The sequence below is a fragment of the Xenopus tropicalis genome, chromosome 2 (assembly GCF_000004195.4).
Source record: "Xenopus tropicalis strain Nigerian chromosome 2, UCB_Xtro_10.0, whole genome shotgun sequence".
Lineage (NCBI taxonomy): Eukaryota > Metazoa > Chordata > Amphibia > Anura > Pipidae > Xenopus > Xenopus tropicalis.
In genome coordinates, this window is record NC_030678.2 from 136,339,066 (window position 1) to 136,354,424 (window position 15,359).

The 15,359-nt window shown below is 37.9% G+C and overlaps 1 protein-coding gene across 2 annotated transcripts; it reads right to left on the minus strand.

Moving 5' to 3' along the window:
- Positions 1-1,210: 1,210 nt before the first annotated feature.
- Positions 1,211-15,158, minus strand: prkag1 (protein kinase, AMP-activated, gamma 1 non-catalytic subunit). Of its 2 annotated transcripts, none has more exon segments than NM_001103036.1 (13): positions 1,211-2,028; positions 3,522-3,615; positions 3,976-4,122; positions 5,798-5,835; positions 7,902-8,067; positions 8,159-8,285; positions 8,445-8,499; positions 8,817-8,862; positions 9,309-9,367; positions 10,985-11,066; positions 11,642-11,748; positions 11,857-11,911; positions 15,143-15,158. In NM_001103036.1, coding segments are annotated over 13 exon segments (1,005 nt in total). In that variant the 5' UTR covers positions 15,152-15,158; the 3' UTR covers positions 1,211-2,008.
- Positions 15,159-15,359: the final 201 nt, after the last annotated feature.

Genomic DNA, 15,359 nt, shown 5'->3' on the forward strand with positions numbered 1-15,359 from the left:
GTGAAAATGTAGAGGTTGCCATATGGACCAGTCTAATTAGCATGCAGGCTGAATGGATAGATTATGTACATACACGGAATGATCACCTTTACATTGTTTTGTTTGCTTAGACTGCAAGCCCAATTTACCTGAGAAGCAGGAAATGAAAAGGAACTGTGGGCTCTTCTTTACATCCTCATCTGCAAGTTGAATAATTTCTCAGGATGGTAAACTGAAGATGGATGTGTAATCTGCAGAATGTATGGATGCCCATAGACACTACATGGAATATGCATTCATTGCAAGTGTACAATACATTTAGTATCTATGATATTTTCTCTGTGTGCATTTTATATGTTATATTCAGTATATAATAGGTATGAATAGGTGAATATTCCTCTGCGTTTTTCATCAACTTTCCTTGTGGAGGGAAATATAAGGCTGGCTTGAAAGCAGTTTGATTAGTGCATTTCCTTCAGCATACAGTGCAGAAAACGGAAATCATTTGCATTGGTAATGTTGGTTAATCTCCTAGGTATTTACATGGAAGAATGCTTAGATTGTGTGAAATAAATAAATATATACATATAGGGTCACACATCTACTTCCAATTCATCTAGATCAGAGGTCCCCAACCTTTTATATGTGTGAGCCACATTCAAATGGGAAAAGTGTTGGGGAGCAACACAGGCATGGAAAAAGTTCCTGGGGGTGCAAATAAGAGCTATAATTGGCTATTTGGTAGCCCCTATGTGGACTGGCCAACATGGGACTCTGTTTGGCATTAAAATGGGTTTTTATGCAAACAAACTTGCCTCCAAGCCAGGAATTAAAATATAAACACCTACTTTGAGTGAGCAACATCCAAGGGGGGTGAGCAACATGGTTGGGGATCACAAATAGTGTACAAAAAACCTACATGCATATAAATGGGCCCAAATGCACTGTGCTTTTGCCTTCATTCACTAGCAGACACAGGGACAATACTTATAACTACTGATGGAAGTTGGACACGTTAAGTGCAACATAAACATGCTACCAGCATTGGGAAAACCCTGCATGTATTGTTATTCTGCATCTGATTCCAGAAGACCATCTCCAATGTAATGTCCACCTCCTGACTGCAAGGATACCCCATCATATTCACATTACTGCATCAGTTGTAGTATAAACATTCTTCTTGTATTAAAAATAAATAACATCCAAGAAAAAAAACAAACAAACAAGGAAGAACCAACAAATTTACGTGAATTTTATTCAAATTCTGTATAATTCATGGACATTTATTGTCCCAAATCTGAAAATCTGATGGACACAGGAATGTAATTAGGAAGTCTCAGTTACCCTGTACTGTGACAGGTACCTGGTATTAGAGGAATCTAATATTAGCTGCCCATAACAAATGCAGCATTAACAATGATTAAAAAACTAAATCCCATCTGGGAGAAGAAGTCATCTTCTGCTCAAGCAATGGAATTGTGGTGCTTGTTTTACATCCCTAGGCCTGAAGCTTGAACAGACAACCATCTACAAAAAAGTGATAATGTGGTACAAAAGTTACTCAGGATTTTCCTTTTCTGGAAAAAAATGAAACAGGCATCCTACTCTCTGTCATGACCATTAAACTGGGCATTTTAAGACAAATTCTTCCAAATTGCACGTTAACATGTACAGAGAGGGGAAGAATAGTGTGTTGCTGGGGTTCTTGTGCAGTGCATACATATTTAGGAGGGCTTAAGCCCTAAAATACTGAATGTGTGCAAAAATATCCTGTGTTCTATGTCATTTCATAGTGCTGTAGATCTCTTAGAGAGAGTCTATGCAAACAGTAATAATGTTCAGTCTGAGGATTGCTTAGAGGTGATATGTATGGAAACAGTATTGCTTTTATATATCCTGCTAGATGTCACACTCTAGTACTGCCAGGACTCTCGCAATGCGTTTAAGGACTTGCTGGTATATTGCAGCTTATTCAGTATTGCATGTAAATGCTGCGATTTGAAGGGCTTCATACAGATTAATTCAGTCTTTAAATTAAGCTCTTTTCACCTGAAAAATAAAGGAGAATATATACATATAATATTAGATAAATTACTCTTGAATGCCCCCCATCAACATAGAAACACTTACAGCAGCACCTGTGGAAAGACCTCTGGTTTGTGCAGTTCATACTTGCAAAGTAGAGGGGAGAGACTGCACACACTGTAGATTTTTGGCCGTATTTTTTACCTCATTTATTGTGGCAAAATAAATGGGGTAAGCTCCTTAGCCAAAAATCTGGGAATAGAACTGGTGATACCAATGGGCAAAAAATAGATACAATCTATAATACTGGGTGCATGTCCCCTTTATCAGTAAATGTGCATGTGAAGGGGACTGTCATCTCTGCAAAACAGAAGTCACATTATACGTCCTATTTCTATGAGCACAAAATTAAAACAAATCAGCAATCCACTGAGAATCCTGTGTACTGTGAGATGCTCCCTATCAAAAAGCCCAACAAGCTGTAGCAGGGAGGGGTTTGTTTTTACAAACAGTTTGTAGAATATGACTTTATATTCAATTTCTACTTCTGCCCTGATTAGTGCAAACGGATCCGCCAGCTTTGGTGGTTATTATGAGCAACTGCAGGTGCTCTTCTCTGTGTGTAAATGGACTAACATTGGGCATTAACATGGGCCCGCTCCACACTACGGAGCAAATGGGTAGGGCGCACAGTGTGTGTAACCTTACGAGTGAAGTGAGGTGCACATCCTCACAAACTTTGCGATGTTTTCACCCTTACAGCCCAGCAACAGTAACAGGTCCGCTCCTCTAAGCAACGGGAGGGACCATGCCTATGACAACTGAATCTGCCGCGTAAGTGGTAAGTTGTCCGTCTTTTTTTAAAAAATACACGCTAAGTATAGGACATGTAATAGTCTCGATCTGACAGAAGGGGTCCCGCTGGTATTGTGCGGGGATTAGGTACCGTGAATGTGTGACCGGACCATTATATTAATGTTTATTGGTTTTTTTGTACGGCCCAATATACGTGTACATGGCTTAGTATGGGAGTTGCAGTTTAGGGATACAGGGTATCTCTTTTCCCATTTCTTTTTCCGTTTTCCCCTTCTTTTGTCTATATGCTATATTATCTTTATGTGTTTATTCTCGGGTGTATATGCTTTCACATTTTTTCACTAAGTAACTTTATATATTTCTTGTTTTTGATGTACACATATGGGGGAGGACTCTGGCTGGCCTGAGTGACATCATCAGTCCAATTTTGGCGCCACATTTGGTTTATCAGTGGGTTTCTGTGTGTGCTTATTCACTTTGAGAAAGGCTGTGGAAGCAGCCGAAATGTTAGAATGACGTTGGAATAAACAAGCTTATTTTTTCATCACTAAGCCCTGAGAGTGCGGCATTCATTTCCTTGCATGTTATATATATATATATATATATATATATATATATTATAAGTAAATAATTCAAATTATGAAATTAAATAATTCAAATTAGAAAAAAATGGAAAATAGTATAGTATAATATCTACTCACCCCCAGCCGTCAAAACCAAACACTGCAATATGTCTGAAAGAGAGACAATCCCTTTGGCTACATCATTCTCATCAACCACAACCAGCCGGTGAACCTTAAAAATAAACAAGAAGGCAATGTGTAAGGTGAGTCTATGCTGCTGTTCATAGGAAGCAGAATGTACAGAAGGAACCTGTTGCATGCAGTAAGCCAGACAGTTATTTTCCTTTCTCTCTCAGTTGACATGATGAAGATGAAAGCAACCAGCTCAGGAGTGTAATTAGTTACTCTGGTCCGAGTTGTATAAAGCAAATGGGCTAATGATCTTGCTGCCTACTCTTTGCCTGGCTTTCTGGCTGCCTCTTTATGTCCTTATTCATAAACTATTAAAATGCATTTACATAGTTACAGCCATGCAGAAAGCACTTTGCATTACAGCATTACGTAACTATTCAGGGAAATCAGACAATAATACCTCTGCCTCTACTAGCCGGTTGATGATAGTTTCAAGCGTTTCATGCTGGTAACATTTCAGCACACCTTCAAAGTAATGGGAACGATGGCCCAGAGCTTTGGTCACTGTGATGTCAAGATTATTGTACGTCTTCTCAGCCGCCAGATTCTAAGACATTTAAAAGAAAATTACAGTAGAAGTCCAATTAGGACAATGCATTAGGCATTATATATTAGTGGGACCACAAAAAACGGGTAAATTGAGGAAAAATTAGGGTATGTAAAATTGAGCTTTCACTGTAGAAGTATATAGGTAGCTGGTATAAGGAATGCACTTTGGGAACATGGACATAAAGCCTGTGAGAATATTAGAAAAAAATAACAAGAAACAAACTCACAGGAGTCAATCATACACAGCATAACCTTGCTTATCACATACAAGAATATATATAGAGGGAGGGAGACATTGCAATATGTGGACAAAACAATCCCTGTTTTGTTTAAAGGGGATGGCAATTTTTAGTAGAAATCTCCAGCTCCATTCCTCTACTTCCTGATACAGCACAAAGCCCCATCCCCATTTTCCTGCTGAGCTCTCTTTATCTCTTTGACTACAGGATAGTCGAAGAGAAGAGCTTTTTGGGCATGCCTGACAGAGAAGAGGCTTTCTGGGAATGCACAGAGAAGCAGGAGCCAGATTGCAGCAGCATTTTTTTCTGTGCCTATTCATGGCTGCATGGCTCACGGATAGGGCTGCCATGTCACGGCCTGCCCGGGATCTCTGGACATAGAGGCAGGGCGTGACATGGCATTATAAAAATGCACTTATGAAAGTGCTTCACAAAAAGAAAGTCTATGTACTCAAATCATAATTCATATCTGTTGAAAACCACATACCAGCATTCCATGTTCAACAATACCTATAAATTGCTTTAAAATGTACAAAAAGTTTGCAACTTGACAGTGCAGTGAGTTATAGTTCAACGCCACAGTTAAATCAACAGGATTTTAGAATTGGATTAAATCACTGTATTGATGGATTGCTTGCACTTGCATCTTAATTGATTCAATGGTGGTGTTGAACTAGAACTCACTACACTGTCAAATTTTTTTGGGGGTACATAGATTTTCTGTTTGTGAATATAAGAAATAATGAGAGCTAAGCAGGAAGAGGGAACAGGGCTTCACGCTGTAACAGGAAGTAGAGGAAAGGAGCTGGAGATTTCAATTTATAAGTCAGAAACCAGATCAGACGGCATGCAGGATGTTGTTGTTTAGAGTAATTTTAAAGATTTTTTTTTTTTTTTTTTTTTAAAAAAAAGGTTATTTCTATACACAAAATGTCTCAATGTGCTTCATATATTTATTATAATGGATATGTGCAGAGAGTCTCTTGTCTTTGCGCACAACCTTCCCTTTTTGCTATAATTTATACAGGAGCAGTGACCAGTGCCACATTGAAATTCCCTTTACCCCCAGCTACAGTCAGGTGATCCCAGTGATGGCCAATAAAAGGGCAACCATTTAGAAATTTTAACCTTAAAAGCAAAGCAAGTCTCTGTGAAAAACGTACAATGAAGCAGTAGAATTCTTAATGAATCAGATGAAATTGAGTGTAGGACTGGCCAGACCGGGGATGGCTTTGAATATATTACAATATATGGAAAAACAATCCCTGTTTTGTTTAAAGGGAAGGGCATGTATTAGTAGCTTAATGCAAAAAATGCCTCAATGTCCTTAATATACTGATAATTTGATATTATTTTTAGATATTTATATACACACACGCACACACTTGCTTTTCACATATTAAACACAAAAGCAATAGCTTAAGTGGTACTCACAATGACATCAAACTTGGAATATATATCAACAACTCGTCCTGTAAGGGAAGAAAAAAGTGACTAAATTCCTGGCCAATACAGTATGGCAAGAGGGCAAGTGCTTGAATATAAGAACACTACTTAAAGATATGTGTTAAAATGTGGCTATGAATAGCAGATTCCTAAAATCCAAGAGACTTTGGGGATTGTTTAGTAAAATGAGTGCTACAACATCTGACTAGTTACTATAGGTAATGGCATTGTAGTACTTTATTGGGGTTTTAGCAAATCAGCCCCTATAGTAGAGTTTGACTCATGAACATGGGTTTGGGTTTGGCGAACCCCTGAACCCACTCTGAAGGATTTGTGCGAATCCCGAACCGAATCCAATCCTCATTAGCATATGGTTATTAATGCTAATTAGCATATACTAATTTATGCTAATTAGCATTCAGATTCGGGTCGGCCGGGACCGCAGATTCGGGCAAAACCGAATCCTTAAAAAAAAAAAAAAGCCTGGATTTGGCCGAATCTCGAACCGAATGCAGAATTCGGTGCATCCCTAGAAAAATTTGACGGGGTGGCTGAAAAACAAACATAGGAAGTTGCCAGGGGACTGGAAGGGACAAGAATATATTAGATGACACTCACTTGTGTGCTATGTCTTATACAGTGTCACCTGTTAAAGGAACAGTAACACCAAAAAATTCAAGTGTATGAAAGAAATTCCAATATAATGTACTGTTGCCCTGCATTGGTTCAACTGGTGAGTTTGCCTCAGAAACACTACTATGGTTTATATAAAGAATGCAGCTGTGTAGCCATGGGGGCAGCCATTCAAAGGAGAAAAGGCACAGGCACTTAGCAGATAACAGATAAAACACTATTGTATTCTACAGAGCTCATCCGTTATCTGCTATGTAACCTGTGCCTTTTCTCCTTTTTTCCAGCTTGAATGGCTGCCCCCGGGGCTACACAGCAGCTTGTTTATATAAACTATAGTAGTGTTACTGTAGCAAACACACAACTTTTACCAGTGCAGGGCAACAGTATATTATATTTCATTTACTTTAAAACTCTTTCATTTTTTGGTGTTACTGTTCCTTTAATGAGATAGTATACCCCCCCTCATATATCTTTGCAAAAAAAATGAGAACTATAAATAGGAGATTTTTCTTATTCTTATTTTAACAAAGAAGCATTAATGAAAAATTGGTCTGTTTTTCACTGAACTCACTCCCCCCTAGAGTCATTTGTTCAAAGTAAGATAAGGAGCCCTGAATAAACAAACACCTCCCTTCCCTAAGCAGCTCATTAAAAGGCTTTTCTGTGGACTGATAATTCATTTTACCAGTTTCTGATCTGCTTGGCAAAACCAGGAAACGGTTTATTTGTTAGAGAAATTTAGAAAGTGATGTTTCTTAATTATAAAAAGGCAAACAGTATTTTTAAGTACAAGCCCTATACTGTATATATTGAGCTTTTGTTAAATAAGGACGTATACCTCCCCTAAGCAATTTAACAGAGTTACAAATTAGGAAGCAAGGAGAGTTACGGTAAGGCCCCACAAGGCAGACTGTCAGCCGGCATATAAGCACAGACTGATAATTTGCCCATACACTTAAAAACGTTTTCAAATAGTGACTGCACACGGAAAAACTGAATCTGCCCAGGTGCAGGCACACGCAGTCGATATCCGCCAATTAATGCGAGACTTGGCGTATGTAGGCAGATATTGGCTGAGTGTGCCTGCACCCAGGTGGATTCATTGCTTCTGTGTTCAGGCACAATAATAAGATTTTTCAAGCGTAAGGGCATATGTGTCAGTGTGTGCTTATATGCAAGCTGACAATCCGTGGGGCCTTATCCTTACAATGATTTAATTAAGCAGAGTATATATGACATGCTACAGCATTTTTCCAGTTTTCTAAGTGCCCTGGGAGACAGGCATTTTCCTTTACACCTTATATTGTTCAATATCAATTACTTCTTTATTGCACCTATAGAGGAAGTGGATAATGCTAAATTCAGAACATTTGCTGGAACATTGTTGTACCTCATGTTAGCTACAAAGCAACAGGAGGAAATGACAGACTGTAACTTGTCTCTGAAATCCTTCACTAACCTGAGTCATCCACAACTGGTAAAGCAGACACCCGCCGTTGCACAAAGATGCCCAAAGCAACATATACAGGAGTGTCCGGGCGAACAAGGGCAATATTTTCATAAGTGCCAATGTGCAGATCTTTTAGGGATTTAGTCACAAAAGCAGGTTTCTCAACTTCAGACATCTTCTCATTGAAAATATAAAATAAGAAATTCTGATGAAATGAGGTCTGTGTGTAGAAGCCAAAGGAATAATACAAATAGAGCAAGACTTACAAAAAGCTTAAGGAATTTCAGGATGCGTTTGTGTGTCAGGATGTACAGAGTATTCCCTGAGTCAGGAGAGATTACAGGAAGACGGTGTATACGGTTCTTTATCAGTGATGAGACAGCATCAAACAGACTAAGGACAAAAGGAAGAAAAAGATAGACTTTTCTCAGTGCATTTACAATATTCCCTGCAATAGTCTTATGGCACATGGTAATTTAATAGTTAATATGAAACATTGCAATTAGGCTCTCAGATCACGGACCATCCCAGCAACAGTGTCTTGGCTCCTACCTGGCACTGGGTGAAATGCTAACCAAAGGCTTAAAGGAATCCTGCAAGTAGAGCTCTAGGGGAAACAAAAAAAAAAATCCAGATCAGAACATTAACAAAACAAAAGCCCTTGCAGACTGATCACTTCACAATGCAAATATATGATTGAACAACTCATTTGCAAGCCTAAAATGAACAGCCACTTGCTGTTATCTAATATGTTGGCTGTTATAGTGGGTCCTCTTGGTAAATGCAGGAATAAATACAGTACCTTCTTCATGAAGCCTAGCAGTACAACATGCCAGATATGTAAAATAAGTGAAAAGTGGAGGCCTATCCTGCATTCACTAAAAATTGTATTGCTCATGTGTATGCGCCTGTATCCAGACTCACCTCTCCATGTCTCAATTTTGTGTTCCTCCAGCTCATAAATCTGCACCTGGTTTGAAAAAATTAGATGAAACGAATAACTCCAACTTAGATTCCTTTGTACCTGTACTGAGAAGGGCGCATTAAACAGTGTTGCATTCTTTGAATTGCTAAAAGTTCTAGGTACCATCTTTAAGGAATTGTTCTCTCTACCTTCTGCTCTGTGAATTACATTACATTAACATTTATTTATAAAGCACCAACATATTCGAATTACCTATTTTCCTTACAATATGAACACAGAATTTCTTTCAAAATCATTTAATGTACACCTGTAAGCAAGTAATTTAAAGATCAATGTAAACCTGACAGAGTGTTCTTTAAAAAGTTTAATAAACATATAATAAATATTATAATATATCATATAATGTAAGTAATGCACTTGAGGATCTCTTACCACTGTAATGACAAAGAACAGATTGTAAAATATACCTAGATGCACCTTTTTTAACTCACCATTGGTGACTTGTAGTAGCGATGGAGAATATTGATGAAATCGGTTATGGTTAGCATACCTATATTAGGAAAGTTAAAAAGATGAAAGGTCAGATATAAAGGAGAACTAAAGAAGTAGGTTAGAAATACTGAACATTATGTTCTGGGCTCCTATACCAGCCCAAGATAACCTCAGCCCTTTATCATAGAAGATCTGTGCCCCTGAGGATGCCCCCAGTAGCTCCCCATCTTCTTTTCTGCTGATTCACTGCACATGCTCTGGGCTGCTGTCAGTTACTGAGCTTAGGAACCAACGCACAATATACTGTATATATACAATGTAAATGTCACAATATAGGCTGATTTGTAAATAATACAGATAATTAGTGCATGACAGCTCTAAAATCAGTGCAATTAGCATACAAATTTAATAATCAGCCCTGTAGCATCAGCTTATATTACAGGTGAACCACATTTTGTGCTTAATTATTTGCAACAACCCCTAAGCTTAGCTTCTCAACAGCCGCTCAGAGGACAAGATGGGGAGTTCCTGTGACAAGTTTGAAGCCCTGGATCATTGCTGCTATTGAGATGCTGAAACTTAAGGATGGTGCAGTAAGTTCAGTATATAAAATACAGCATTTTAAGTCATATTTATTTTTAGGGTTCAGTTTAGTTCTCCTTTAACCAGGAGCGCTGATTAAATGGTGAAAAGGTTACCAACACACAATAAAGAAACCGATGTGATATTTTATTTGAGGATAGCATATGCCAAATGTTCATCCAAAGAAGCTGTCTGTCTATAAGGTACAATTATTTACAAAGATTTATCATTCTGAGACTGCAGTATCCCATCAGGGTGATCTCTCATGAAGCATGTTAGTCACCCGCTCCAAAATGCCTGTCCACTGGCACAAATAGGAATTGCTGATGGAAAGGCCTTTGCGGTTTCCTCCTGCAGGCAACTTTGTGCAACCAAAGCAATTGCCTTTCCACTATGGACTCCTGTTGTTGCTGGTGGAAAGATCTATCGCTCTGCGAGGCATCAGCCTTAACAAAGACATGCTTACCAAACACTACAAGTAAGAATCCACCCTTCAGTTTACAGAAATATAGTTAAGTCTGTTAGGAAACAGAATGGAAGGTCATATGAGCAGAGCAACTTTCAGAGAGTTCTCAGTTTCCCTTCTGAACTCTCTCTCTAAGACCATACAGAGGAACTGACCAGTAGGTGGCACTGTTTGTTTGTTTTTTAACAAAACTTATTACAAGTTAAACAACAGCTTAATAGCTTTGAAACAACAAAACAAACCATGTAAATTAAAGAAGTGCTTAAAAAAAGCACCCTGATCAATGTTACATTCATTTTTAAAGGTTTACATATTCTTTAATATTACTAATAAATACACAGACCTACAAAACACATTTTAGTTGTAGAAATTACAGTTACACAGATGATATCCAACATGTACATTTGCTTGGCTAGGTATGATCAGCTGCTGCCGAGAGGTTAATGTGAGAGCTATAACTGAAAATAACAGAACACCTTTGTTTTATTTGGTGATTTGTGAACAAATCAAAAACTTAAGCCATTTTGTTGATTAAAGAATACTCTGCTTCCAAAAGAAAGACAGCTTAGTAGAAATGTTAGGATATTCATGTCTCATGCTAACATGATACTTTTATTAGACACTTACCTACAAAGCCTTGCTTTTTGCTATCCCAGAGTGGCGCAGCTCTTACTCCATTAGTGACTAAAGCAAAGAATGCTTTCTTCACCTGCAAATTTAAGAGAGGTTTGAATAATTAAAGCAATAGATTTGTGGCCTTTTTATTATTCAAGCTTCCTCATTACAAGGTTACAGATACTGGTATAGGATCTATTAACTTTGGATCACCATACCGTAATATCTGCAAAAAGCATTCAAACATTACAAATATTAAAAAGGCTTATTTTGCAACCAGTATGGATTTATGCAGCTTAGTTAGTATCAAGTACAAGGCACTGATTTATTATTACAGAGAATTATTATTATTACAGGAAAGAGATGGCCTTCCCAGCAGAAGCATTCTGCATAACAGGAAACCAAATAAGGGCTCCCATACCTGTATATGAATACACCGTTGTATCAGTCCTTTAGACACAGTTCCAAGTACATCTAGGGCAGCAAACAATTGTTTTCTTGCCCTAATTGACCCTGAAGCAGGACTTCCAGGAGCAACTAGGAGACCCTTACTGTCCTTCAAGCTGGGCCCCCTTAGCCGTCCCCCCAGTTTGGGAAGCATCCAGCTAAAGCCAAGGTCACAAAACACATGATACTGGTTCTACTGCAAGAAAAACAAAATGATCTCACCTGCAGGGATGTATCAAACACAACAAGCTTTGAGCTGATGGGAATGAGATCATAACATTTGTGATTCTTCATAAACCGCGTGTAAACTCCACTGTCTGATTCCAGAACTATGTATGAAATAGAGAAAAATTAAAAATAAATATGTACTACAATTAGAAAAGTTTCCATGGCCACCCTACTCTAGTTTTTGTATTGCTTACTACAAATGTACTTACCATCTGAAGCAGGCTCACATTTCTCCTGCATATTGCTTTCGATCATAACAGAACCCTAAAACATTAAGAGATATTACAATTCAGAAAAATGTAAACATATATTAAAAGAAGACTATAGAAACATTACTGTAGTTACTACCCTACTGCAATGTTCCCTGTGTGCTGGCCTAACATTTTAAGGTCAACACACACAGTAAATTGTGGTGCACACAATATGGCCCTAGGGGTAGTATTAATTGTACTTTGTCATATTTTTTTTTTTTTTTTTTTAATCTTAGCACTTTATTGTTTTGTTTTTCTAAATCAATTAAATTTGAATATCGACTGTTTGCTTATTTATTAAAGTGGTAAACTTGGGCGATTAAAAAAAACCTCAAATTCTTGAGTTTGAACCCGAATATAACCCATAATCTCGAATTACAAACTCAAATACAACAATATGGCTTGACTTTGCCTAGGACAACTCCCATTGACTTCTATAGAAACTCGTAAGCTAATAAATACCAGACATTTGCGTTTCTAACTCGAATTTCGAACTTAAGTGCAAAAAACCTCAAAATAAAAAAAAAACCAAACTCAACAGTTTAGAAATCACAGCATTAAAGTTTAAAAAATACATTTAAAAAGGAATAGTCCATGTGCACAAAAAAGGGCACAGACATCTTTTTCCTTTTTTTCTTATTCAGCAAAGAGTAATTACATCATAAATATCAGAAAATCTCAATGGCCAACCAACGAACACAAAAAAAGTTAAAAAAAAAACACAGCAAAAATATCCCATTCAACTAACAAATAAATAGCATGCATATTTGCACTTATTTCAAAGTACAAGGTTTAAAATAGAGTAACAATAAAAAGGGAGATACAAATAATAGTGTTTCATTATTGAGGCAAGATACTGATTTATGGAAATAAAATATCAATAGACTGAAGGCGCAAAAAGCATGACAGTACTGTGGGAGTAGAACTTACATTCTGGGGCTCATTTATTTTGAACCTGGCCAGTTACCCATGGCAACCATTTGACTATTTGTTCTACCTTCAGCTGGCTGAAGAAAAAAAAAAAAAGCTAATAACAGATTAGTTGATATGGCTTACTGCCCAGTGTTGATAAATGGCTCTCTATCAGTTTGGCCTGTTAAGTAAAGAACTGACTCCTTCATTTAAGGGAGTTGAAACTGAAGAACAACTGAAAATATTTTACTGAGGGAAACGAAAAAAATAGACACTTTTCATTGAGGTGAGGCAAAGCTAATGAGTACTCAGATGTCTGCTATATACCCTTTCTTGTAGGGTCCAGGAGATAGTAAAAAAAAAAAAAAAAAAACAGCAGGGCCACTTTAAAAAGAAGTATACATAGTAAACTGAGCCCCTTTAAATAAAACACAGCTATGTTGCATGCTCCCATAACCCTATACACCAGACTTGCTCTTTAACTGTCTAACTACCAGTGGACTCTACATTACAGACACCAAAGTTAGAAGTGGATAGTGTAAATTTGATGGTCAAAGCAATACCCACTTACAGCCATCAGGCAGTCAGAGGGTTAGGAAGTTAACTGTTCGTTTAGAGGGATGTCCTCATCTGATGGTCATTAGTATTCATTTCTCTGCCTAAAATAAGTTACTTCTCCCATGTTCTTAATATGACACTAGGGTGGATTACCTAGCAATCCATAGGGCAGAACATGAACAATTGTTGGATGAGACTCCAGTCCCTCAGTGGCATCAACAGATTGGAGCTAACTGTTGGCAGAATACATTGCATTCACATGGGGGACTGCCAAAATGGCCTCTCCAATTTCTCCAAAACAAATTTGGGTTATAGTTTAGCACAAATAATCAGAAGTATACGGCTGTGGATTCCAGGTGAGCCACCCCAACAGTATATCATAAGATCAACTCAGAGCACAGGAAGTTTAACTTTTGCATTACATAGCCATATTGCTCTCCATATAGTCTCACTATCTAGCAGTGCCATAAAGCATTTCACATAAAATATTACAGATCTTCCCATTAGTACTCTGTGTTTGTATGTATAAGGCATGGCGGTTACTTAGTTGATAAAATAAGTACAAACTGCTATTGTGTTGCCTCATGCTCAATCTCTTCAAACAAACACTTGGTTCTAATTCGGACAGGTAACCCACCACCCCTCCCTTTCCCAGGAGAAATCTCTCAAATGGTACCAGCTTTATAAAAAGAAAAAGCTCAGGGGACAAATAAGATAAAGAGAGACTGAAAATAAATAGCTGATAAGTAAAAAGTAAGTATCTAGGAATGTAAAGCAAAGAATGGTGAAGGTTTGGGGAATATATTAAGAAAACCATAGTTCCTTTTTTTCTAAATTGGTGTGAACATCTAACAGAAAAACAAAAAAACAGGAAAAAGGAAAGGAAAAGGAACCAGCTGGGCAGAGGGACAATGTAAATAGAGGAATGAATGAGGGCAGCCAGCACATTAGTTGTGCAACAGGACTACTTATGATACATTAATACTTGCAATACAGCACATGCTGGTGAGGTGTTTCTATAGAGAAAAAGGCAGGGGAATCTATTGCCTATGTACAGACTGATGGTGCATTCCAATGCAACTGTACATGCAGGAAAAGGTGATGTACTGTGTTAGCCAGTCAAAAAATGTTTACAGGGTAACCCTTTTGAAATAAAAAATAACAAAAGGGGTATAAAGGTGATACCTTTATTGGCTAACTAAGATAATCATAGCAAGCTTTCAGAACATTTTCAAGCTGATATAATGCAACTGTAGGCACGCTTGTACCAAAGGGCCATGGTCCAACAAATGGCCCGTTTATAAGCAGGAGAAGCACACATTATATACAATTATATATATATATATATATATATATATTATATATATCCATTTAATTAGCATTTGGACTTGTCACGTATGCAAGCGAAGAAACCGTTATTAAAGTGCAATTCTAACTATATAACTTCTCCACTACCAACTTGAGCTGATCGGTAAACCTAAGGATCAGACAGACCGATGACGCGGATAGTTGCAATTCATTTCCAACAGGACAGCAGCAAGCAGTACATTTCTGCTATTCTCTATTACACTTCCATGTTCTACTGCTCTAGCGTTTCCTCATAACCCTGGTGTTTTTACCAAAGCCCACAGGGATAAAGTGACAAGCATCCAGGCTGTGCCTAGCAACGCCAGAGCCGTAATATTACATGTAGCCTTTAAAGCACTACAAGACAGCTAGAGCTACGTTAATTTCTATTTAATACAATACATGTTTCAACTTTCATGCCGCTCACCGGTTCCATGGCGGCCTCCGCATCCGTGACTAATTTAGACCACTTCCGCCCTCTTTGTACGTTCGCTTCCGCCCACAGTGCGTCACGCTGCAGAGGAAATGCTCTTCTGAGTTTCCGCAGAAGCCATCTTTATTTGGGGCATCATAAAATGACCGTCCTTACTGTGTAGAACGCTATATTATGTTTATACAGTACTTACCGTACACACGATTTTCTT

Bases quoted from the DNA above. Each gene is read 5' to 3' on its own strand.
- prkag1 (XM_012956318.3), bottom strand. From the start codon at position 11,902: ATGATCGAAAGCAATATGCAGGAGAAATGTGAGCCTGCTTCAGATG. The intron at 11,749-11,856 runs GTAAGTACATTT...TTTCATACATAG, and splicing joins ATGTGAGCCTGCTTCAGATG to TTCTGGAATCAGACAGTGGA. The intron at 4,123-5,797 runs GTGAGTACCACT...TAAATGTCTTAG, and splicing joins ATTCCAAGTTTGATGTCATT to AATCTGGCGGCTGAGAAGAC.